The sequence below is a fragment of the Anas platyrhynchos genome, chromosome 8, assembly GCF_047663525.1.
Source record: "Anas platyrhynchos isolate ZD024472 breed Pekin duck chromosome 8, IASCAAS_PekinDuck_T2T, whole genome shotgun sequence".
In the NCBI taxonomy this organism is placed as follows: domain Eukaryota; kingdom Metazoa; phylum Chordata; class Aves; order Anseriformes; family Anatidae; genus Anas; species Anas platyrhynchos.
This window is the reverse complement of record NC_092594.1, coordinates 1,362,548-1,386,186: the sequence shown is the minus strand read 5'-3', so window position 1 is coordinate 1,386,186 and position 23,639 is coordinate 1,362,548. Positions and strand designations below refer to the sequence as shown.

Here is a 23,639-nt window from a genome sequence, read left to right as displayed (position 1 = left end):
TCTGATTCATGTCTCCATGGAGGACTTTTCAGTGGAAACGTCTTTAAACTGTTTCAAAACTAATGACACAACTTCCTGTTGAGTTTATGCAGAGTTGTTTAAATACTTGTTAGTATTTGCATACCTGCTGTCAGAGGTCACACAGCTACGGAGGCTTTGCAGAAGTGTGCAGCCTTTTCTACCACAGAAAGACCTAGGTAAAGGATTAATCTTAAAATTACTAATTACTCCTTTTTTTTTTTTTTTTTTTTTTCCACCTTTACTTTTAAAAAAGGTTTCTTGTGTTCATAGACAAGCCACAGATAGATGATAACTCATGGGCTGCATGTCATTTGTTTGACGTGATAGGGGAGAAAACACAAGTGTGAGAGGTGCCACTGACCTCTGTGTGCCATGGGCAGCAAAGTAAGACTTGAAGGGAGGAAAAGAACCCTGCGAAATAACATCAGGATCACGGGTAAGAGGGAATTGGGGTGCATCTCTTTTACTCACACACCCCTGCACGCGCGGGGGCTCAGAAATTACCTCACAAGCCTTAAAGCTGTCGCCCCTGAGGCGAGCCCAGCCCCTTGCCGTGAAGCGGTGCAGACGAGGAGCCGGTAGGCGCCCTCTGGCGGCGGCTAACGGCCCTAACGGCCCCGGCTAACGGTCCTAACGGTCCCAACGGTCCCGCGGTTTTTACCTCCACGTAAAGTGAATTTTTTAGGAGTTCTATCCGAGTTACCGAAGCCTTGCTGTGAACAGGCTTTGCAAAAGTACCTCGGTGTCTTTGCTTCCTCAGAGTTGTGTGTCTCGTTAGGGTTAAACGTATCATTTCAGATACCATCGCAGCTGAGTTCTGCTTGGGTACTGTGTATCCAAATTTGCTGTATATCTATATGAAGTATTTATCGTTGTGCATATTAAGAAGGTTTTAACTAACTGCATGTGTATGTTTCAGCCTTCAGCTTGGCTTTCAGATTTGTGATTTTGCTTTCATTTTACTTTTATAGTAGATAATTCTAACTTACTCATTAAATTTAATGAGTAATCACAGTGGCTAGCTGCTGTTTCTCCATGGTACGCTTGTGCATACAGTCATCAGAAAGATTATGCAAAACATGAGAAATGAATGCACACATGCAGAACTCATAATGATTTGAAATAGTAAAGAATCATTTAATCGGGAAATTTTTCAGGTTCATGTGTACTTTTTCTTTTTTTTTTTTTTTTTTTTAATTATAATTTACTGCTTTCTCCAGGGAAATTTTCACACAAAGATGCGACACTAGATCAAATGTGGTTCCTCAAGATATTACGGCTTTGTTTTGAAGCTGATGTGGTTCCATGTGGTTAAATGGACCAACTTTTAGGAGGAGGTTTCACAGTCATCAGCATGAACCCTGTTGTTTTCATCTGACTTTGTTGCAGAGACAGTTCTCAGATAGAGTAGCCCTGCCTGACCCACCTGCATCTCTGGTAAAACACAGGCAATGAAAAAGGCTGCTTAATTTCTGTTCCTAATGTAGATATGTGGATTACTCAGATTAGTTTTATGCTTTATGTGTCTGGTAGCACGTTAATGTCGCTCTGCGTAGATTTCCAAGTCTTCTCTTCCTCCCTTATTTTCCTCTCTTCCAAGTACCTGACCTTAAAAGTTAAGCCTCTCGTCCTCCATTTTAGATGCCCTGTGCTTTTCAGTAACACCATAAAATTGGCTGCTCCATGGGAATAAAGAGCTCTGACGAGGGAAAAAGCTGAGGGAATGCTAGAGGTGAACTTAGAAAGGGAAGGAGAGGAAAGCAAGGGACAGACAGGCTCCTGCAGACATTTGTGACACCATGTTTCCCACAGAGGTCTGTGATGGTTGCTACTCCTTTTAGGTGTGGTTGTTATGTATCAGTTTTGCTGCTACCTCCTAACTAGGTGGCAGGTGCACCTTTCTGCTTCATAATGACTGCGAGAAGCAAACCTTGACCGCTGCTGTACACCAGAAATCACATAAGATGCTCCCAGATAGGGCCATGATTTCTCACCCTGTAACCCAGGTTTGAGGAGAGGAGGGAGCCAAGTCCTGCTAACATCATTCATTCTGTTGTACATGGAGAACTATTTTTGCTTGGTTTTGTTGTACCTTTTATATAGACCCTTATTTAACTGTCAATACTGTACTCCTGTCCCCTTGTGACAATATTTGAGAGAAGGAAGCTCTTATGTCAGTAAAAATAATTCTAAACCTTTCTACTTTTCATGCACTTACCTTAGCTGTTTTAATGAATGGTGCCTGCTACAGAAGTCATTCAAGTCAGTGCTAATGATCTGCGTGACTTCACTTGCCTTTCTGTATAAGATTCTGAGTAAAGTAACAAATAGTAAATCAGTATGTTGGTTTCAGAAACAGTAACTATTAGAATGGTGTCTGTGATCCTGAGCTCTGTTGACAATCTCAACGTTTAGTAAATATTTCCCAGTTAAAAACTCAGGTTTGTGGCTCTACTCTATATTTATTTTGCTCTGGGAGGTACAGAGTTTGGAGGCTGGGCCCCTGCAAGCCACGCACACAGCATCAGGGCCTAGTGCTGTTACAGAACTTGCTGTGCTGTGACTTGAGTATCTCTGTGTATGAAGTATTTTAGAGTGAGATGGGAACTGAACAGGAGTCTTTGGTGTTCTTACCTTGTCACTGGGATGGCCTTGGGGCTCTGGACAGCTTTGTTGTTCCAGCCCTGTGGACTTGGAAAGATTCTTTTAATTATCTGTTACCTCCTCACTACAGTGAAAACACAGCAGAAGATCTAGTTTAGAGAACTGAGACTAGAGCAAAAATGTTTTTCTTCTTGCAAAGAATTTTGCTGACCATCACATAAGGCACATAGCGAACACAGAATCAGTAGATGGCTTTGCATGCTGTAAAATAATTCTGACGAGTACTTACATTTTTCATCTTTGATGTATGCAGAGGGAGACATGATAAATGTTCCAGCAGCTATTCTGTTTACTGTATCATTTGAAGAGTGCTTAATTTCCCATTTTCTTGTTATCTGTTGAGGGCTTGTTGACAGTGTTTATGGCAGATATTTTTTGTTTCAGAATCATGGAGGAGGTTGAGTCTCCATGCTGAGTCTTCAGTTGCTCTGAAAATACGAGCTGAGTATGAGAAAAAGTGGTAACATTAGTCACTTGGGTGTATAAGGACTGAGAATCAGAAAATTGGAAGCTACTACCCTTATTAGATTGTAATATCTCATGAAATATATATTAGACGTTGAAAGGCAAAGAAGTGGTCAGCATTATCCACCATAATGCAAATTAACAAAAAGTGATGAAAGGAAATCTGATAACAGGATTGAGGTTTTTACTGGAGAATGAGCTCTGGTCTGAACAGAACAAATGGCATGAATAAATGATGGCATGGCACAACCAGGAGAGGGAAAACATACATTGACTGCTTATTTGCATACTTTATCATAACCAATTGACTGGTCCTTGATTTCTTGGTCATCTGCAATTTATAGAAATTATGTTTTAGTAGTGCATAATGTAATTGAGGCAAATTGGATCAACCAAATTTTAATTTTCATCTGTGGTTTAATCACTGGACTAGTTCGGTTTTGTTATGCTTCAGCAAGATTTAGCTATGATGTCATTGTGATGTTTTTGTTTAAAATAAATAAATAAATAAATCTTAGACCATACCAGGAATCAGTGAAGACAGTTAGATCCCAGTCCTGATGCTGAATCCTTAATCCTGTCTGTCTTACTGAAGTTAGCTGTGTTTTGATGAGGATAATGTCTCTCCACCTTTGGGAAACTGGAAACAAAGTCAGGGTCTGGCAAAAGTCTTGACAGAACCTAGACAAAATATGTCCATGGTAGTATTGTGGGCTTTGGTGGCAAAAGTCTTGACAGAACCTAGACAAAATATGTCCATGGTAGTATTGTGGGCTTTGGCTTCATCCTGTCATTAGAACAGAGCCTTCATTCTCATAGCTGAGAAGAAAAAAAAAGCCCAATTTTGGCTAAAGCAGCACATCTGCATGTCTATATGTTTGCAGCCTTCTTCACTGTAATAATCTTTGATGTCCTTACTGAAAAAAAAAAAAAAAAAGGAAAAAGAAAGAGTGTATAGCTTTAGAGCAGCCTACTTCTTTGCAGTATTCTTGGCATTGCTTTTTACCAAATCAACAATGAGACTTTTTGATAATTTATATGCCTAGAAATGGAGCACAAATATTAATGGTTTGGGGTAAATATAGTAGATATGACATTCAATATCCTGTCTTTTTCATTTTCAAGTTATTTTTGGTGTCTCATATCATAGTGGATGTTCATTCACAAGAAAATGTGTGTGTATAATAGAAAATCAGTTGCTATCATGGCATCTCCTACTAGTCATTAGCACATGAAGCTCTATTTTGTAATTAACAAGGTTGTCTCTGGGGGGAGGAGTCTTAAGTAAATAATTGTGCTCGCTTTTTAAGAGAGATTATAGCTTTTTATTTCACAAGATGATTATTGGTCTTAGGCATAATGACTGCCTGTTTAGAGTGAAAAGATTAATTGAATTTTAGGAAGTTTTACAGGAGATGTGCTGATCATGATGAGTTGATATTTTCCTATTCTGGATAAGGAAGAAGAAAGAGAGAGAAAGAGAAGCAGCTTTACGTCTAAATACAGGACAGTTTATACTTCTACAGGCATGGCTTGTCTTTTAGATCTCCATCATGTGTCAATGTTATGCTGGACAGAACATTGCCCCCGTCCGTAATTTTGTTTGTTGGCTTGAGGGTGCTGTGTGTCTACTTGCTGCATTTCCATGCAACATTACAGTGACATACTTGTTTGCAGTGAGGAAAATGTATGCCGTCTCCACTATGGCTTTTCTCTGTTTAAAGAGAGGCTCAAAGCAGCCTAAAGCAATACGTTCCAGTCTGGTCTGCGGTAGCATGAAACCTCAAGATCACAGAACATCCAATTTCTGTTTAGTTAGCTTCTAGAGGTAAAGTCCAGCTGTCATGTATTTCTGTGATTAAACAGGTTTTTCACTTGAAGTGTGAAAAAAATTGATCCTTATTTTCTTATAGGCTTGCTTGAAAACGGAATTTAACTTGTGTAGTCCCAGGTGACATAAGTCATGTCTCTACCTTGGACTCCTCACCAGTTCTGCTTGAGCTAGCTAAAAGAAAGTACAGGAGATGTGTTGCAGTATGTTCTAGGTCATGGTCTAGTTCTTGTCTTCTGTTTCCCATCAATAAATAGGGTCATTGGTCTACCGTGTGGGAGCCTATAGGGATAAGAATAAGATGATGAAGCACTCAGACACTGTAGCTTGCAAGACAGTGTCTGGGTAAAGAAGTTCAGGATTCGGTCTTGCATAAGACTTTTGATAGTACTGCATGGATTTGTAGCTGCAGCGGTCAGCATTAAGTAAATGTGAAGTTAGATAGATCAGCCCCTGCTGTGTACTGCCAATAAATAGCAGGATCAGTATCTCCTCTGGTAACATTTCTTGTCCTAGCACTATTGCTCGGTACCTGGCAGGATATGCAGTAAGATTGTTTTTTTTGAGGCTGGATGGTCTGGAAGCAGAGTGAAGTTACAGTAACGAGAGTGGGTGAGGTCTGGACAATGAAAAGAAAAAGAATGGCCAATCCAGGTAGACAAGACTTGATTTTATTAATAAAATTTGTATTTTCCTCTTTGAGGTGACAGTTACAAACTTTGGTTCAAAAATAAAAGAAAATATGAACAGCAAGAAGTTGACCTTTGAAATCTCACTTTTACATGTATAAACGTGCATGAGAAAGAACCAGTTGGAAATGAGCCAGCAGAAGCTAGTACTATTTAATTTAACAATTTATAAGAAATAGAAACAAACATTTATTTTCAAGTCTTACATATATTATGAAAAATAATTACAAAAGGATTTGTGTTGCAAAGTTAAAATGTAATTTCTACTTACAGCTACCTGAATAAAATATTCAGAGGGAAGGCCAAACCAACTTTTTGGGTGAGATTTAAGAGCTAATGGTAGCAGTTCGGGTCAAAGACAGCTTTGTAGGAAGCAGTCCCCTATGTGTTGCTTAGCAACTATGTAGAATCACATGACCTAGACATATTGCATCCCTGGTCCTCAGTTGAAATAACAGGAAAAAATAATTCATATTAATGGGACAGGCAAATATTGTATAGGACCATTCTGTGGAACTTCTAGTATCCAGTTCAAGAAGCAAACATCCATTATTGCTTACATAAAAATCTAAGTAAACACTGCAAGAAATCCATAAATAACTGTTTTGAATCCAGTTTTAATACTTATGCAGACCAAATAAGCACAATGGAAACAAAATCAGATGAGAAACGTTAAGAAAAAAAAAAAAAAAAAAAGAAAGCTATATGAATGATTTAATTGATACAGATTTTAACAGAAATTTTTTGTTTATTTTTTTTTCTTACTTGTTTCCCCTACCCAAAAATATAAACTTGTTTATTTTAGGTATATACAGGATTCTTCTGAAATTCTGGAATTAGAAAAGAAAAAAACGTCAGAGGTATAGCACCATGGAACACAGCACCTTTGAGAGTGCTTTCATTATTGAAATTCATCATCACGGAGTAATATCAGCAGAAAAGGGATTTGAGTGTGCTGCTCAAGATCTTCCAGTTTTGCCACCTTAAGTTTTTTTGGCGACTTCAAATAACAAAGCTCTTCAACAAAAATATATACAAAGGGATTTTATTATTAATCAAAAATGGAATTGGCTTCACTGGCAATTACATCTTTATTTTTTCAGAATACATACACGGTATTGACAATGTAGTTTTGTAATTATAAAATAAGAGCCAGATGCAATTCAGAGACACATGCAAGTTTTGGAAATGGACAGAGAAATAACAGTATAGTACTGTACATAGAATAATTACAGTTTATTAAACACTTTCATAACACCTCTGTTGTAATCGAAGGAGCACCATGTCTTTTTTTTTTTTTTTTTTTTTTACAGCACCAAAAGAATTCAAAGGGTGGTGTTGATAAAGTGAGCTCTATGTTGTCTGTCTGTGCCACAGCATTCTTGCAAAGTTAGTTTAAGTCATGTGATTCTGGCCCTACGAGGGCAACAATAACTTTCTAGATGAGACACACATATACAGCAAGACATTTTCTATGCCATCCTTATTCAAAACTTGCATGTGGCAGGAAGTGGGTTGGTAGCACCAAAGTGCAACATTTTTGTTGATTTGATCTTTGTCTTAAGTTTAACCAAGGAAGCAGACAGGACCAACCTCAAATCCAAACTTTTGGTTCTGATCACCAAAGTCATTGATCATCACATCAACTATAGGCACTTGGTCTATTTTGGGTGTGTTGATTTCAATCACGGTCTTTCCTTTCTTGACTGTTAAAAAAAAAAAGTAAAAAAAAAAAAAAAAGCAAATGGTTATATATCAGAGGAGTAAACATGCTGTAGCTCTCCACACTGTACCTCTGTAGTGTGGAATTAATAAACGATTACCTTTCATGCATCAGATGATACAAACTGTAAAGTTTATATTTTCATAGGATTTTATTTATAACGTAAATATATTTTCCTCATGGACTGCCCCCTCTTGTTATGCTAGTTTGCTTTTAATATTGTGGTCATACTAGCAAATAGTCTAGTTTCAGCACATTGGTGCTGACAGCCTGTATTCATGCCAGGTTTGTTCCATTTCTGTTGCTTGGCTTACAAAAATAATAATGACTTTTGTTCATATATAAAAATTGAATAAGTGAACTGCAATTAAAAACTACTAAAAGGTAGTCTATTAAAAATAAAGCCTTTAGAAAGCTTTTTGTCAGGGGAAAGCTGTAAAATAAATGAATGTTTGATTTCTATTTTAATCAAAAGGTTGGTTTTGTAAAGAATATTCTGAACGTCTACTTACTGCACAGCCATCATGAAGCGCTTTGATGTACGGATTGTTGTCGTAAGGCATCTCTTCATCATTTGATCCTAAGAACCTTAGTGCTTTGTCATAGCTGTCAGAAGATGCATCATGCCAAGCTACGGACTGATGACAATTGTAAGTGAAGTTTTGTCTGGCAGAGGCACTCAGTAGTTTAAGGAATGTCATTTGGACCATATTAATGGAATTGCCTTCAACATCCAAATAGGAAAGCTGGAAAATAGAAGAATTCACATGAACATTTATTTGTTCCCTTTGTTAAAATGCAAAACAAAATTATTTTTGACAGAAGAACCACATAACTGTCCTTAATAAAAAGTAAACCGACACATATCATTTTATGGGGTTTTTAAGTTCAATGAAGCTATGACTCTGTAGTTCATGTCATAGCAATATATTTAGGACGAAGAACTATATATTTTAGCTTTGTTCTAATGGGCAAGACAGAGAACTACCCCTATATAGCGAAAAACAGCAGAATCTCTTTGGGAATCTGTTTTTAGTTAATTATAAATTTATGTCAGCCTGCAGGCTCATTTTTGCATATTCAGTATATTTCCAGTTATTTAGACTGAAGCACGGGATTTGTGCTGCAGCTGCTTTACTTAGGTTCAGTGGTAATGTGTGGTCTGCCAGAAGCCAGATCACACTGTCAGCTGGGTGGGTGAGTACCGGGATTGTTGTGTGTTTGCTGCACAGTGGCAGGTGCCTGCTGTCCAGTGGCAAGAGGCCATGTAACTGCTACAATATCTAGGGCAAAAGAGCTGGAGCTGAGAAGTATTAAGTTTCTTATTGTTTATATTTGATCCTGCCATTGATTTTGAAGGATTTTTGATACTTGATTTGTGAAAAACTGGATGCTGTAATGGCCACTTACAAGTTTGCCCCGCTTAAATTCACTAAACCAAGATCCTGGATTCTCCTTTGGCCATGATGAAATTCTAACCTGTGTGGTAAAACAGTGGAAATATAGATATTTAGAACATATGTTAACAGATAAGTTTTTAAATTACCTGGGACAAATTTCACATAAGATAGTAAAGAATGGTTCTTTCTGAGTTCTCAGCCTCTGTAAAAACACTAAAATAGGATGTTTTTCTGGTATAGAATGCCTTCAGATTAGTGACTTTAAATGGAATCCAAGGTGATAGCTTATAAAGAGGGAGAATTCTGTTTAAAGGAGACACTGTTGTCATCTGATAAGATTCAGGTAAATTGTTAGTGTAAATTGTTCCTGTGAAGAGTGTCTACAGTAGAGTTTTCACTGGTGTTGATTCTGATAGATCTATCTCATTTGGATAAGCTTTTAGAAAGCCTTCCTCTATACCATATACCACTCAGGGGTAATTTATACCAATGACAGAGGACACTGTTTATATACAGCGTTCTACATATACTTATAAATGAATAGATATAAATGAACTCACAAAAGAAACATAGTAAGAGTTTAACTTTTATGTGACAAACTCTAGATTATGCATTTCAACCTGTCACCCAGCTAGGCTACATTATGTAATGCAGCGGAAGGTTAGCAAACAGGTGCACAAAAGCTCTATTTAAGCAAAAGAGTAGAAATGCTGTTTGTCAACTCAGTGTACCATTTTACTGCTTCATTCAAATTTATGCAAATTTAAATGTAATCAGAAAGACAGTTATATGAAAATGTGACAATGTAATTATCCTGTTTAGTTCAACATTGCAATAGTATAGTAGGATATGTCAACAGCCAACTGAAAACACAGATTGGTACTTACTCCTTCAGATTTCTTATCTGGGTAGATGCAAGTTTCCCCACCTGCTGTGAAATTGCAGTACACTTTGAAGGAGTCTCCAGAACAGCCCTGGTTAGGATCAATCCAGTATTCCCCTAAAACATAAAGAGAAGATTTGCCTTTGATCATAAAAATGGTATTTGGAAGATTGTAGTCAGATTTTACTACCTAATAGCCCTCCAGAGAATATGGTGAAGTTATCTGAATGATGTGAAAGCAACCTGTTCTTTTCAAAGAATCACAGAATGGTTGAAGTTCGAAGGGACCTTTGGAGGTCATCTGATCCAAACCCCTGTTCAAGCAGGCTGCCCAGGAACGCATCCAGGTGGCTTTATAATATCTCTAAGGAGGGACACTCCACAATCTTCCTGAGCAAGTCACCTTCAGTATTGGTCAGTCATCATCACAGGAAAGAAGTGCTTCGTGATTCTTTGATGGAACCTCCTACATTTGTGGTTTGTTGCTGCTGCTGTTTATGGAATATAACACCAGGATCAAAGTCTACTTTTATCTAACTCCTTTTGTTTCCTTCCTTCCCTTTCATTCCTTCTGTTCCCTTCCTTCTTTTCCCTTTCCTTCTCTCTCTCTGCTTCTCTCTTATTAACTGTTTTTGTCTCAAGCCACAGGTTTTCTGATTTTTGCCCTTTCAATTCTCATCTAGCCAGGTGGAAGGGGGCAGTGAGCAATCTGCTGTGTGGTTCATAGCTGCTTGCAAGGGTTAAACCACAACAGATTGGTATGATTGAGGATTCCGGCCCTAGAATGCTAGGGCAAGTAAAGGCTGGGGATGAAAGAGAGGTGCAGTCAATCTGAGGTCCATTTAAAATCAGCACATTTTAAAATCCACTATTCTAATTATAACGATGATTTCTGTGATGTGGATCCTTATCTCCAGATAGTTTCACAGCAGGAAAGCAAAGATTTTCTGACACTAATGTTCTAATCGACTTTCAGGCAAATAGTAGAGGTTTTGAAGAGGCATGACAAATCCTTTTACTGGTTCTGTATTCTGAATACAGAGCATAGAAAAATCATTTATCATATTTTTAAAATTCTATTTATTCAGGCTGTATTTATTGAAAACAGTCTTTCCTACATGCAAGCCTTGCCCATGCAGAATTTTGTATTTTAATGACTGCATTTACTTTTATTTTAACCAGAATAAAATTCCTTTGATTTGAAGAAAGCTCCAAACAATAAGCAAATACTGTTAAATGAAGAAGACAAACGTGTTTTATAAAAACCATTCATTATTACAGAGGTATTGAATTGTAAAATATGTACTTTTTATATAGCGCACACACTGCTTAACTACTCCTCAAGGCAACCATCTGTTTTTATCTATCTAGAGTGAAAACAACAGAGTATTATTAAGCTGTCAAAATCTATTTTTTCTCCCATTTAAAAACAGAAAAATATTGCTCTGAACTGGGAAAAAATATCCATTGCAATAGAAAAAAAGTATGAAAGCTTGAAAATTGTGTGAAGGTTGGCTTTCATTGAAAACTTTTCCAAAGGGGGTAAATTCAGTTATAAAAAAAAGAAAACAGAATATAATGAAAAACAGTCCTTCAGAGCACAGTGAATTCACACTATTCTGCATTTTTTTATGCTAGTGCTTAGTAGCATTAAACAGTACTAGAGAAACTTGAATGTCCATTTGCTGAATGACATGGAACTAACAGAGGCCATTCTGGACTGAATTATTGTTTCTAAGGATAAAAGAGTAGTAACTTCTTGAGAGTATAATATCTGTGCTGCTTCCTATATTATACTAAGCAGTTGCTAAAATAATTGTCATTTCTTTTAAAAACTAGAATCTATGCAGTATGTCAGTATGCTGACATTTGTGATTTTACTTTCATTGATCTAAATGGCATCAATCTTTTATTCCTCTCCCGTTTAGATAATTCTGGAAATGCAAGGCCTACCTTCCTGAACAATCTTTTTTTTTTTTTTTTCTGGTTTTGTATTTAAAGAATAACGGCTGTTACCAACAGAACATATCTATACTCACATTTTATAAACAGAACCCTTTTATACCTGCAAAAATGGATTTAGTGACACTGTATTTATTGAGCAACTATATTAACCATCTATCAATAATTAATAATTCTGCCAAAGTATCATAGCAGATCATAACTTCAGCCTTGTTTGCCTTCATCATGCAATATTAACATACCGTCTGGGAAGTCTGGGTGGCAGAGTTGCAAGTCTTTGCAAGTTCGGGCTGGGTTGTTCTGAGTGCCCATTGGATACTTCATGTGTTCAATGTCTTGTTTCAGTGAATTCAATGAACCAAATATCTCTTCCATGCCATCGGAATAATCCAGAATGTTATCACCAGCATCAGACACCATATAATCAGGAGATCTTCTAGTCTTTTTAGGTGACTGGATTGGCAGTGGCTGGATTACCTCACCTGGAGGACCCTGAATGGAAAACATATGTTTACCGTTTCTGTTGGTTTTCCAGATGTGTAAATACACAGAGGAAGACGAAAGAACATGACATGAAGATGCTTTGAACAGAGCTTCTACAATTTATTTATTTTACTTATTTCATTCATATTTATGCCAAAACAGATCGTGGCAGACCAAAACATTGTTTTGCTCTAAACTCATCCCACTCCATTGCTGTTTGGGGAAGAGTATGTTGCCCTCATGCAAGTGAAGAACTCATTTGTGATTGCCTTTTCATCCCCAGCAATTACCTGAAGCAGAGGCATAGCCTATAGCGAACAAAACTGTGGGTGTTCCCTATGATAAAATTTTAAAATTCCACTTGGGGTCTATAAAGCAGTACTTCATTTCAGAAAATTGAAACAATTCATTCAGATTTTGACTGTTTTCATTTTAGATTTTTATGCTATGGAGAAGAAGTAGTAGAAACAGGAGAGTATTAACAGCAGGAAACTGAAATCATTCTGTTTTCTGTGCTTCCATATGATACATTAAATCATCATTGCATTTTTTATTATTTCTAATGGATTTTTTTCAGAGCAGACAATGTATTTATATGTGTGGTGGATTTCTGTTTCCTGACAAATTTATTTTCAAACAATCATTAATATGTTCCTTATCTGCAAGTTCACAAGTGTTGTTTTCAAAGCCTGTCAAAACAGGTCATGTCAGTACAATGTGCTTTTATGTCAAGTAAGAGTTCTTACTGGAGGACCAGGTGGACCAGGTAAACCACTGTCACCCTTTTGACCAGCAGGGCCCTATAAAGGAATGAAAGAAATGTAATATTAACCATATTACATAATGTTAAAAAATAACACATGGAAATTAAGTACAAAGACAGAAAATATGGAGGAGAATTACTCACACTGGATCCTTTGGAACCTTTTGGACCTTGAGGACCCTATGGGGAAGAACATAGGCACATAGTTGGAGTATCTTCCACACAACATGTGAGTGTTTTGAACAGGAGGACTGGATGAAGTAACTTACAGGTAAACCAGGAGGACCAGGGGGTCCAAGTGGACCAGCAGGACCAGAAATTCCCTAAGAAAGAATAAGAGAATAAGTCCAGAAATACATTTTACATAGTAGACTGGATTCAGAAATGCATATGTATCAAAAAGGTAGTCCTAGTAAGTGTCCAGCCCTGGTGAGTTTTAATTTAGGCTATTCGCTAGTGTCCAAAATAGTCTTTGAAATATGATCTGACAGTTTGAGTTGCATATATTTGTTCTCATGCTCCAACATTTATAGTCACAACTCTGTTCACGTTCAGATCATCTTTGAAGCCTCAATTTTTACATAGAGGCTTAAAACATGACTTTATAACTAGGAGAAGAGAGGCTATTCTGGGTAGTACATAACAAGATTGGTGCTGTTAGTGTTATCTCATCCCTAACTTAGGTGTATGTTTCCTCCTCCTGAAATGCTCTATGACCTGGTTTTAAGTTGTATAGCTTCACTGTGTTTGTCCATTGTCTAGGAAAGCTTTAACCTCTAGGAGGAAAGTCTGGTGTTAAGTGTTTATAGTAACTTTATATGTCTCTTTCAAAAAAGACATGCATATAACTTGAATGAAAGCACATGTTTTACTTACTGCGTCACCCTTGGCTCCAGGAGACCCCTGTGGGCCAGGAAGACCCCTATCACCCTTTTCACCCTGTTCTCCTGGAGGTCCAATCAGGCCAATCAAACCAGGATGTCCCTAAACAAGATAGAAGAAAGAGTGAGAACTCAATATATATAAAGTAGATGTGCTTTGCAAACACACAAATTAAAACTTTCAAATGACATCACAGTTGCTAGTTATCAATTAACTTGAAAAAATTACTCTGTGAGCATATTAAATGTTAGTTGGCTTTTTAAGATTATTTGCAAGCTGTGAATGCTTATTCAGTGAAAGAGATCAAAGTGCACCATAGTCCTTTCTGAAACGGATGCAGAAATAATAATACCTATAGATACAGATTACATACCACCTTTTATATTTTGATACTTATAAGCATATTACAGAGTTGCACATTGGATTCCACAGGTAATAGAGCTGTATAAACAGCTGACCTAACCATATAAACAAAAATCATAATTCACAAGATATATTCATATCCTTTTCTCTATACGGTTCTTCCCTGATGAACAAGCAATCAATAAATTGTTGGGACTCTATTAGAAAATGGTATTCCAGATCTCTCGATCCATTATTTCAAAAAGAAAATATAGCTGAAAAATATTTGCATTTTGTTGTTATAAAATTAAATTCTCTAATAATTTTAATTTCCATTTATTTATTTATTTATTGTGAAACCAAAGGTTCTCTTTACATCAGTTTTTGGAGTTTTCATTGAAAGGAAAAAAATTTGTATGGTCATTAGATTACCATACAGGCAGTAATGTTTTTCTTTCTACATATCTCCAGGATATCAGATGTTACTGAAAACTTCACAATTACCACGAAAGCTATGGAAAGCTGATTGATAGATAGCTAAGGTTGTCTTGCTTTCTGATACAAAACAACAACAAGTAAAACAACAAACAAACAAACAAAACACCACAGCATTTCTTTCTCCTAATTTTATAGTCCTTTAGACTGGGCCAAAACAACAAAGGTACAAACAATGAATAAAAATATAGACATTCTCATATACCTTCTCTCCTTTAGAACCTGGATCTCCTTTCAGGCCAGGTAAGCCAGGTGGACCCTAAATAAAACAAGGGAAGAAATGTAAAAGTAAGTTTTTACATACTGCACAAATCATGTTTTCTTGAAATATTTTAAAGGCAGAGTAATTCAAACTGTGGAGGCATTCAGTGGTTGATGGCTGTGATTTAGGGCTCAAGATAATATTGATGTGTATGTTTAAAAAGGCATAAAGATGCTGCTGTAGCATTTAAATTTCTCTATAATTAAAAATCTATAAAGAAGGAAAAGGTCAATTAAATTTTTGAACTGCACTGAAAGCATTCAGTAAGCTATATGATATTCAAACATTTCAACTGAATTTTTGTTGATTAGCTTAATTTTGCTTGTGTTTACATGATATGCTTTATTTTTACTTCCACCTTAGTTGATGTACCTATCCAGACAGTAGTATGTATCTTCTCCAGTTTCTTATTTTAGCCCTTTATATCATAAGACAGTATAAAATATCCCTTGTTTTCTACCAGTTTACTACAGCTCAAAAATATTATTGCAGAATAAAAATCAGATTGTTTATAGTAACTGCTCCTCAATATTTTTTTTTGTTGGAGAACTACTTCATAGTTTGATTCCATACTTAAGGTATGGAATCATACCTTAAGAGGCTGAGAGTCTGATTAACAGGAAAAAAAAAAAAAAAGATTAAAAGTGAGAGTAATCCAGTTGACATTGGTGGTTTTATTTCTTTCAGATTTACAAGGGTTTTGACTTAACTGGTCCTGAGAAGGTAGACATGCTGTGGAACTATCAACATACTTAAATTAATCAATGATAATGGATCTGTAGACTACAAACTCTTCTAAAACACATGCTTAAGTAGAGTTCATCTATTTCCCCAATCATATGAGAATATTCGGCTACATAGTATGCACTTGTAGGGTATCCTGGAAGGATAGAAATGAATAAAATATTCACAGAGCAGTATTTCAGTAGGCTTTCAGAAGTTCAGAATTTCTACCAGTCATTAGTTTGAATTAATGTTTTGAATATGATGTTCAGAATTGCAATCAGTATTTCTGACGTTTTAGCCTCAGCTAACTTAAGGGGTCTTAATATTTTCCTGTCTCTAATAGCAATCCAACCTATGACCATGTTAGATTTTTAATTCCTTGACACTGTTTAGGAATTTTAATTCAATATTCTAAAAACTTTTTATGTGGTGGAATATAAGAGAAACATTATGCCCTATTTTGCTACAACCATTTTCTAATTTTTAAAAAGTTAGACCCCTTGGAAGTTAGAAGATACCTAGAAAAAAATTAAAACTGATGACATAAAATTATAAGAGAATTATAAAATTTTATAAAATTTATAAAATTCACATAAAATTATAAGAGAATTTGATAGACAGTGTGTCATAAGCATGTACTTATATATATATATATTTATAGATCTTATAAATGATACAATAATATTGAATTTTGAATATTCTTGAATTACTGCTATACAGACACCATTCCAAGATATTTTCTGAGGTTCATATGAATAGCAATGATAGCTTTCTACAATTTGAACAGAATGAGGTGAAAAATTCAGGCTATGCAACGTATATGCAAGTACCAAAAAGATATTCATTTCTCAGAGGCTATTAATCTCACACTGAACATGTATGCATTAGGAGCTGAGCGCTAAACTAAGTCAGTATCTCATCACTATTAGTCTCCTGCTGGCAGTGGACATCTGTGAAGTTATGATATGGATAGCAGTAATAAGTGACCTTTTCAACCTGGCACAAACTCAAAAGTGCCATAACACTTCATGTACAAAATATTATTCAGTGTGTATCCTTTCCATCTCTACTTCAGAATATCATTAGATGCAAAAGCCCAGACAAATACATAATTCATGAATAAAAGGTGAAATTTTAAAGCCTCTGGAATACAGAATCAGGCATTCTCACCTGCAGTGTATTGTGCTCTACTGTAAATCTACTCTCATGCTCTTCTCCTGATAGCAAACTGCTGGGGAGGAAGGAGACCTCATCTCAACAACATTTATGTTATAAATTTTACTTACTTAAAAAAAAAAAAAAAGTTTAAGTTGCAGCAGTGTGGAGGAATCGTTAAGTGAGGCAGGACATGTGAATGTTGAGCAGTTTGGAGACAATGGGCTAGTGAAGCACCGCACTCAACTCACATGAGCCTTGGCACGTATTCAGCTGGCTGAGAGCCAATCAGGCTCAAGGGCACGATGCCCTTGGGCCATCGGGGAAAGTCCCTAAGGCGGGACAGGTAGCCAAAAGAAGGAGGACCAGACTGAAAAGCCCGGGAAGTGTCAGCCAGTCCTGAGCTTAGTTTCTGCAATATGTATGAGTTGATTATGTTCGAACTAGATAAAAGACGACTGAGCTATCCATTAAAGTTGAAGTTCACTGTTCACTCATATTGATGTGCTGGGTCTTCCTTCCGTCGGCAACAAATTGGCGCCCGAACAGGGACAAGTCTGAACGGGATTTGGACACTGCTGGCAGTGATCCAGGGCCACGGTTGGACGGAATAAAGGAGAAGCCGGTCCTGCAACGCAGCCCAGGAGGTGAAAAGGACAAGAATCCCTGCACCCGCGCCGGGAAGGTGAAAAGGACGTGGAGTCCCCCGCACCCGGGAGAGGATCCCGCCGGTCGCGCGTCGCCGAGATCTGCAGCTCGGAAGGTGAAAGGGAGTCCCCGCACCCGGGATGAGCCTATTTAGGGTCCCGCCGGAAAAGCGCCGCCGAGGTCTTTGCAAAGGCTGCAATCGACGTATATAAAGGTATGAAAAGATAAGCGGCGTATTATTTGCTCAAATGCTTTTTAGAAAAACGGAGCATTTTAGATACAGATTGTAGAAAAAGATTTGCCAGGGTTATTAGTATATGGGCTAGCTAAAGGTTGTTTTACAAGTCCTGATACAGTTTTTTGAACAAACAGAGTGGCGTACATTTGGAAATAAATTGTTTGATGATGTTAGGAACGATGTTAAGTTTACTGGGAGATTTGATGAGGCTATGGAGAATAGTGGCTAATGCATTAGCCACACATAAAGATGAACAAACAGTTGCCGCTGCTGCAACAGAGTGGTCAGGACCACCAAGAAGGGTTAATAATGTTAATCCACAGCAAATAAATATGGAAGGAACAGATTGCCCGTTGCCACCTTCCGTTAGAACTTTTACTATTACACAGGGGGTCTCGGGAATTTCGGGGATGCCTGTGACAATGTCCTCTGTAGCGGAGGAGGAGCTCTCACTACCAACAGCTCCAACTGCTCCAATAGAAAGTCAGAAAGGAGCAAGTGAAAGGACCAGTGCTAACTCATTTCTATCAAATATAAATCCCTTCACAACAGGGGTGCAGGGAAGAGAAGGTCTGCAGCCATCGAAGGCCTTTGCTGTTACGCCCCCTGTTGACCTGAACGTGCCTTTTGACCCAGGCCCTATTGGCCTTGAAAAGGAGCGATGGAGGCAAATAGCAAATGAGGCACTGCGTGAAGGAAATTATGAAACGGCAGCACAGTTAACACAAGCTTTTCCGGTAGTATACTCGCCACCAGATGCACAGGGGAATGTGACCGTTAATATGACAAATTTATACTGGAAACTATTAACTCAATTACGATCTACAGTAAATGATTCTGGTTTAAAGGGGGAACCTACTCGGCAAATGTTAGATTATATTTGGGGAACTAATATATTGCTCCCCGGGGACATACGTGGTATAATGAAGCTGATCCTAACACAACATCAACAGCTTCTTTTTAATGCGCATTGGCAAAGTGCTTGTCAAGAGGCAGTAGCTGTGATAAGGGCACCTGGAGATCCGTTGTATGGTGTCACGTTGGAGGAATTGATGGGACTCGGACCATATTATAGATTAGAGACACAAGCGTTGCTGGGTCCAGACAAAGCTAAAGAATCAATGAGATTGGCTCGAAGAGCCTTGGACCAAATTAGAGAGCCAGGGGGGATACCATCCTATATGGGCATCAAGCAAGGAAGGGAGGAACCATTTGGGTTGTTTATTGATCGAGTAGCAAACGCAATACAAGCGGCTGGGGTACCTGATGATCTAAAGGGCACTATTCTAAAGCAGTGTGCAATTCAAAACTGCAACCCTTCAACTCGTAGTATATTAGCTACGTTACCGGGAACTTGGACAATTGAGGAGGGTTTAGAAAGGATGGCTCAGGTACCCGTGGGTCCGCAGGCTATGCTGGTAGATGTAATAAAACAACTAGGGAATAGCATGAAAGAACAGGCACAGGTATTCAGAGAGACTGCACAGCAATCGCAGAATCAAGTATTCGCTGCCCTTGCTCCTTTGCAAACGCCCGGAGGCCGTCCTACTGGCCGAGGGACTTCACTGCCACCGCGTTGTTTTCGCTGTGGGATCACCAGACATAGGAAACAAGAGTGCAAAACGAGATCAGTGTGGTGTCATCTGTCGGTATGGTGCGTCGGGAAACGGCCAGAGCAGCGGGAAGGACCGCCCCGCGACGACACAAAAAGCGGCATTTACCACAGTGGCCGGAACGACACCGTTTACCTCCGACCAGTCACCAGAGGGAGTCTCGGCTTGGATTTGGCAACAGCAGTAGATGTAACGCTATTGGACTCTAAACCCACCAGGGTAGGAACAGGAGTTATGGGACCAGTTACTGTCAATGGTGATCCTGTAGGAGATTTATTGATCGGAAGATTGTCTGCTACCTTGAATGGATTACAAATATTGGTTGGACTTATAGATAAAGACTATTGTGGGGAAATACAGATGATAGTTTCTGCAATGTTTCCTCCAATGCATGTGCCACGGAATACAAAGATAGCTCAATTAATTCCGTTGCCACACCTTGCGGCATCTCTACCACCGATGGTCAATAAGGACCGAGGACTCGGAGCATTTGGCTCCACAGGAAAAATAGCGTTATTAACGCTTGGCATGCAGCAGAGACCACGACAAAAAATCACAGTATGTTTAAAGGCAATAAATCATGAAGGTCCAGATCAAAGATTTGAATGGACTGTATTACCCCAGGCAATGCGTAATTCACCTATGTTATGTCAGCTTTATGTTGACGCAGCTCTGCAACCGATTCAACGAAAATGGCTAGAGACAATAATCTATCGTTACATGGATGATATTTTGTTAGCCCAGAAGGAACCGTTTTCTCTACAACAGAAAAATGACTTAACACTGACTGTAAAACAAATGGGACTCGTGCTTGCACCGGAAAAGGTTCAGGAGACAAGTCCCTGGAAGTTTTTGGGTTGGAAAACTACAGATTATTTACAATGGATAAGGCCAGTAGTCGGGATTCCGAATGAACTGTTAAATCCCCTTCGGCCGTTATTAAAAGGAACTGATCCTGCTTCAAAAGTGACACTATCAGAAAAACAACAAGAAATACTACAACGAATCGCATCTTTGATCACGAGTGTAACGCATCGATGTATATCTGATAAGCCACTCGATCTTAGCGTTCTGTGTGGCTCAAAATGCTTGATGGGTGCCATAACACAGCAAAAAATAAAAACGGGGGAGAAGGAAGAAGAAACTGTGGTATTAGAATGGATAGCTCCTCCGTTACAACCTCGACGATCAATTCAAGAAAAAATTGCAACATCAGCAGAATTAGTAAAGAAGGGGAGGAATCGAATATTGCAAGTGGACGGGGTTCCTCCAAATATTATCTGGTTACCCATGAAGCCAGGCGATTTGGAATGGTATATACAAAACTCTGAAGAGTTACAAGCTGCACTACTACAGGATGGCGCTACTATAGTAGCAAAAACCTTACAATCAACTTCTCTGACATGGATGGAGAACCAGGGATGGATAACTAAGCCAAAACGATCGTCTATCCCACTTAAGAATGCAGTGACAGTTTTCACTGACGCAGGAAAACGTTCTCAAGCTGCTGCAGTGACTTGGAAGGATGAGCATGGTTGGAAACACCAAATTTTACAAGCCCAAGATAAAGACATTACAGATATTAGAGAGAGGGTGGATAAAACCTTATTTGTTCTCAATCATTTGTGTGTATTTGGTGATGATGATGAACCACCCGCGACACGTCATTACATTAAGTCTGAAAATGATAATAAATGTATTATGAGAGTACTGTACCGAGATACGAAAACGGGACAATGGCTGGGGCCTGCTGATGTGATTTATATGGGGCGAGGTTATGTGTGTATCTCTTCCCCTACAGGGCCAACCTGGGTGCCTAGTCGGTGTGTTAAACCAGCCATTGAAGAAAAGTCATCAAGTACGAATAACAGCAACCATGGCTGATCTAACGGCACAAGGGATTTTGGTTGCATTATCTTTGACAATGACGGCTGGCTGCGTCTGATCCTTTTGTTGATGAGTTGATTATGTTTGAAATGGTTAAGGGATCATACGCAAAAAATTGTAGTACAAGATAGTTGGTTTGAAGCTTGGTTTAAATCTGTTTTTGGGAACATGGTTGGATGGTTTTTTCTTCGTCAAAGAGGAACTTCGTTTTCTACTTATAGTTATATTGATTATAGTTGCTGAAAAATAAAAACGGGGGAATTGTGGAGGAATCGTTAAGTGAGGCAGGACATGTGAATGTTGAGCAGTTGGGAGACAATGGGCTGGTGAAGCACCGTACTCAACTCACATGAGCCTTGGCACGTATTCAGCTGGCTGAGAGCCAATCAGGCTCAAGGGCACGATGCCCTTGGGCCATCGGGGAAAGTCCCTAAGGTGGGACAGGTAGCCAAAAGAAGGAGGACCAGACTGAAAAGCCCGGGAAGTGTCAGCCAGTCCTGAGCTTAGTTTCTGCAATATGTATGAGTTGATTATGTTCGAACTAGATAAAAGACGACTGAGCTATCCATTAAAGTTGAAGTTCACTGTTCACTCATATTGATGTGCTGGGTCTTCCTTCCGTCGGCAACACAGCAGTACATCTAAAAAAGTTCTTGCTGAGCTGACAAGAAGCCAGTGCATTTGGGATAGATAATACGCTCAGCTTCATATTTGAATTGAATGTTAAAAGGGAGATTTTGATTTTGATGATGTATTTGGAGGCTTTTGGTGACTGACGTGAGAAATGGATGTTTCTTACTGCCGAATAATGTTTTATTGGACTCTAACTTCTTACTGGGGAATGCTCTCTGGAAAGATTTTCAGTTTGTGTATATGGCATAAGAGCAAAAACTTTCAGTGTTACTGCTACCCAAAGACCTGTATCCTCTTAAGGCCATACAGGAAAAGAAACATGGGATTTCCTTCACATTTCATACACACAACCTTTCCTTTTGCCTTTAAGAATCATATCATATCTGAAATAGAGGATAGGCCCTTAACACCTAGTATCCTAAGGTAATCTTATTATCCATGTTAGCATAGTTAATCTTCAAAATAACAAAGAGTATATTTTACTAAAATTTAGTAAAATTTAATGTGATAGCACTGCTCGCAGACTGTAAGATGTCTTCAGAGCGTAACTTTATTTTTTTTCCACCTAACTTTAACAGTTTATGTTTTGTTTTGAAGTTACTTATTCCCTGTGTGTCATTCAACTGTGATAATATAGGTAAATTCTACTTCAGTGAATTTGGAGAGAAAGAGAGATAAGAACTTTTCACTAAATTGGATCACCTTTGTTTGACCTGTGAAGAAATAAAATGCTGGCCATATAGTTTGGATCTGAATTTCTACACATAATGATATCAATATTTTGTAATTCAAAATATTTTTTGAATATCATCAATATTTTGTAATTTGTGCTCACAGTGCTTTTTTTTTTTTTTTTAGTTTTGTAGAAAAATGTACTAAAATAGCAAGTGAAAATAGAAATAATGATATAATTTTATAGTATGTTATGTCATCTAAAAGCTTTCCTTGCTTTAATCATATTAATAACACATAGCAAAATATACTTGGCTAGTTTGCCATACAATGTTCAAGGCAACCTAACAAGAAGGTATTTTGTCCAAGTTTTACAGCAATTAGGTCAGTGCGTAGAAGTAATTTACAAAGCTACCAATAACTTGCCTTACAGTATAAACAGTTCTCTAAAAACATCTCAATATGCTTTTTAGGACTAACAGGTTGCTATCAAATTTATTAACCAGAAATCATATAAACTCAATTCTAGCTGAAATAACAGAAAAATTCCTCATGAAAGGTGACTTTGATTTTATCTAACAGCATGGTTAAAATTGGAGTTGCATTATTTTGCTCATAGGAACAGCCAATGCAGATAACTATTTTGTCTGATATCTTCCTATTTGATCTATACTGCTTATGTATCAGCAACGATATTTTATGAGTCTCACAGCTGCACCACTCAGTACCTTCTGCTACATTATAAAACAATGTTAATGTAAAGAGCATTAATATAAATGCTTGAGAGCATAAAGAAAACGAGAATGGCCAACAAAGTGTATGTCATTCTACTGGCATTGCTGTAAGCAAAGGGGGTTGAATCCAAGAGAAATGGGGTATCCAGCTCTAGCCAATGCTCTAGAAACCGGGAGCTTGGTTCATTCAGACTCTTTTAAATGCTTTGCTCATGAATTTTATTTCCTGGGTCTGCCACAATGAAAAACAGACTGGATGCTGCTGTTCATTTTTATAAAACTAGCATGTTTTCTTCTTAGGTAGAAGTATCTTTTTGGCCTTACTTCAGAATTAATCTTTTTCTTTCTCTAAAGAATAGATATGATCTAATCTTTTCCCTAGGAATAATGCTTTCATACACTGGCAGTCGTTAAAATCAATGGATGTATAGAATTTATCACTGTTAAGGAAACAAAATGATTTAATAT

The 23,639-nt window shown here is 37.9% G+C and overlaps 1 protein-coding gene across 1 annotated transcript in view; it reads right to left on the bottom strand.

Moving 5' to 3' along the window:
* Positions 1-535: 535 nt before the first annotated feature.
* Positions 536-23,639, bottom strand: part of LOC140003085 (uncharacterized) — a 43,293-nt gene continuing 20,189 nt past the window's right edge. The window contains exons 12-22 of the mRNA XM_072041884.1: positions 14,809-14,862; positions 13,761-13,868; positions 13,154-13,207; positions 13,029-13,064; positions 12,868-12,921; positions 11,881-12,130; positions 9,681-9,793; positions 8,804-8,872; positions 7,902-8,139; positions 7,264-7,376; positions 536-874 (exon numbers count right to left, since the gene is read on the bottom strand). Coding sequence (XP_071897985.1) covers positions 536-874; positions 7,264-7,376; positions 7,902-8,139; positions 8,804-8,872; positions 9,681-9,793; positions 11,881-12,130; positions 12,868-12,921; positions 13,029-13,064; positions 13,154-13,207; positions 13,761-13,868; positions 14,809-14,862 — 1,428 coding nt within the window. The remainder of the gene's footprint in view (positions 875-7,263; positions 7,377-7,901; positions 8,140-8,803; positions 8,873-9,680; positions 9,794-11,880; positions 12,131-12,867; positions 12,922-13,028; positions 13,065-13,153; positions 13,208-13,760; positions 13,869-14,808; positions 14,863-23,639) is intronic.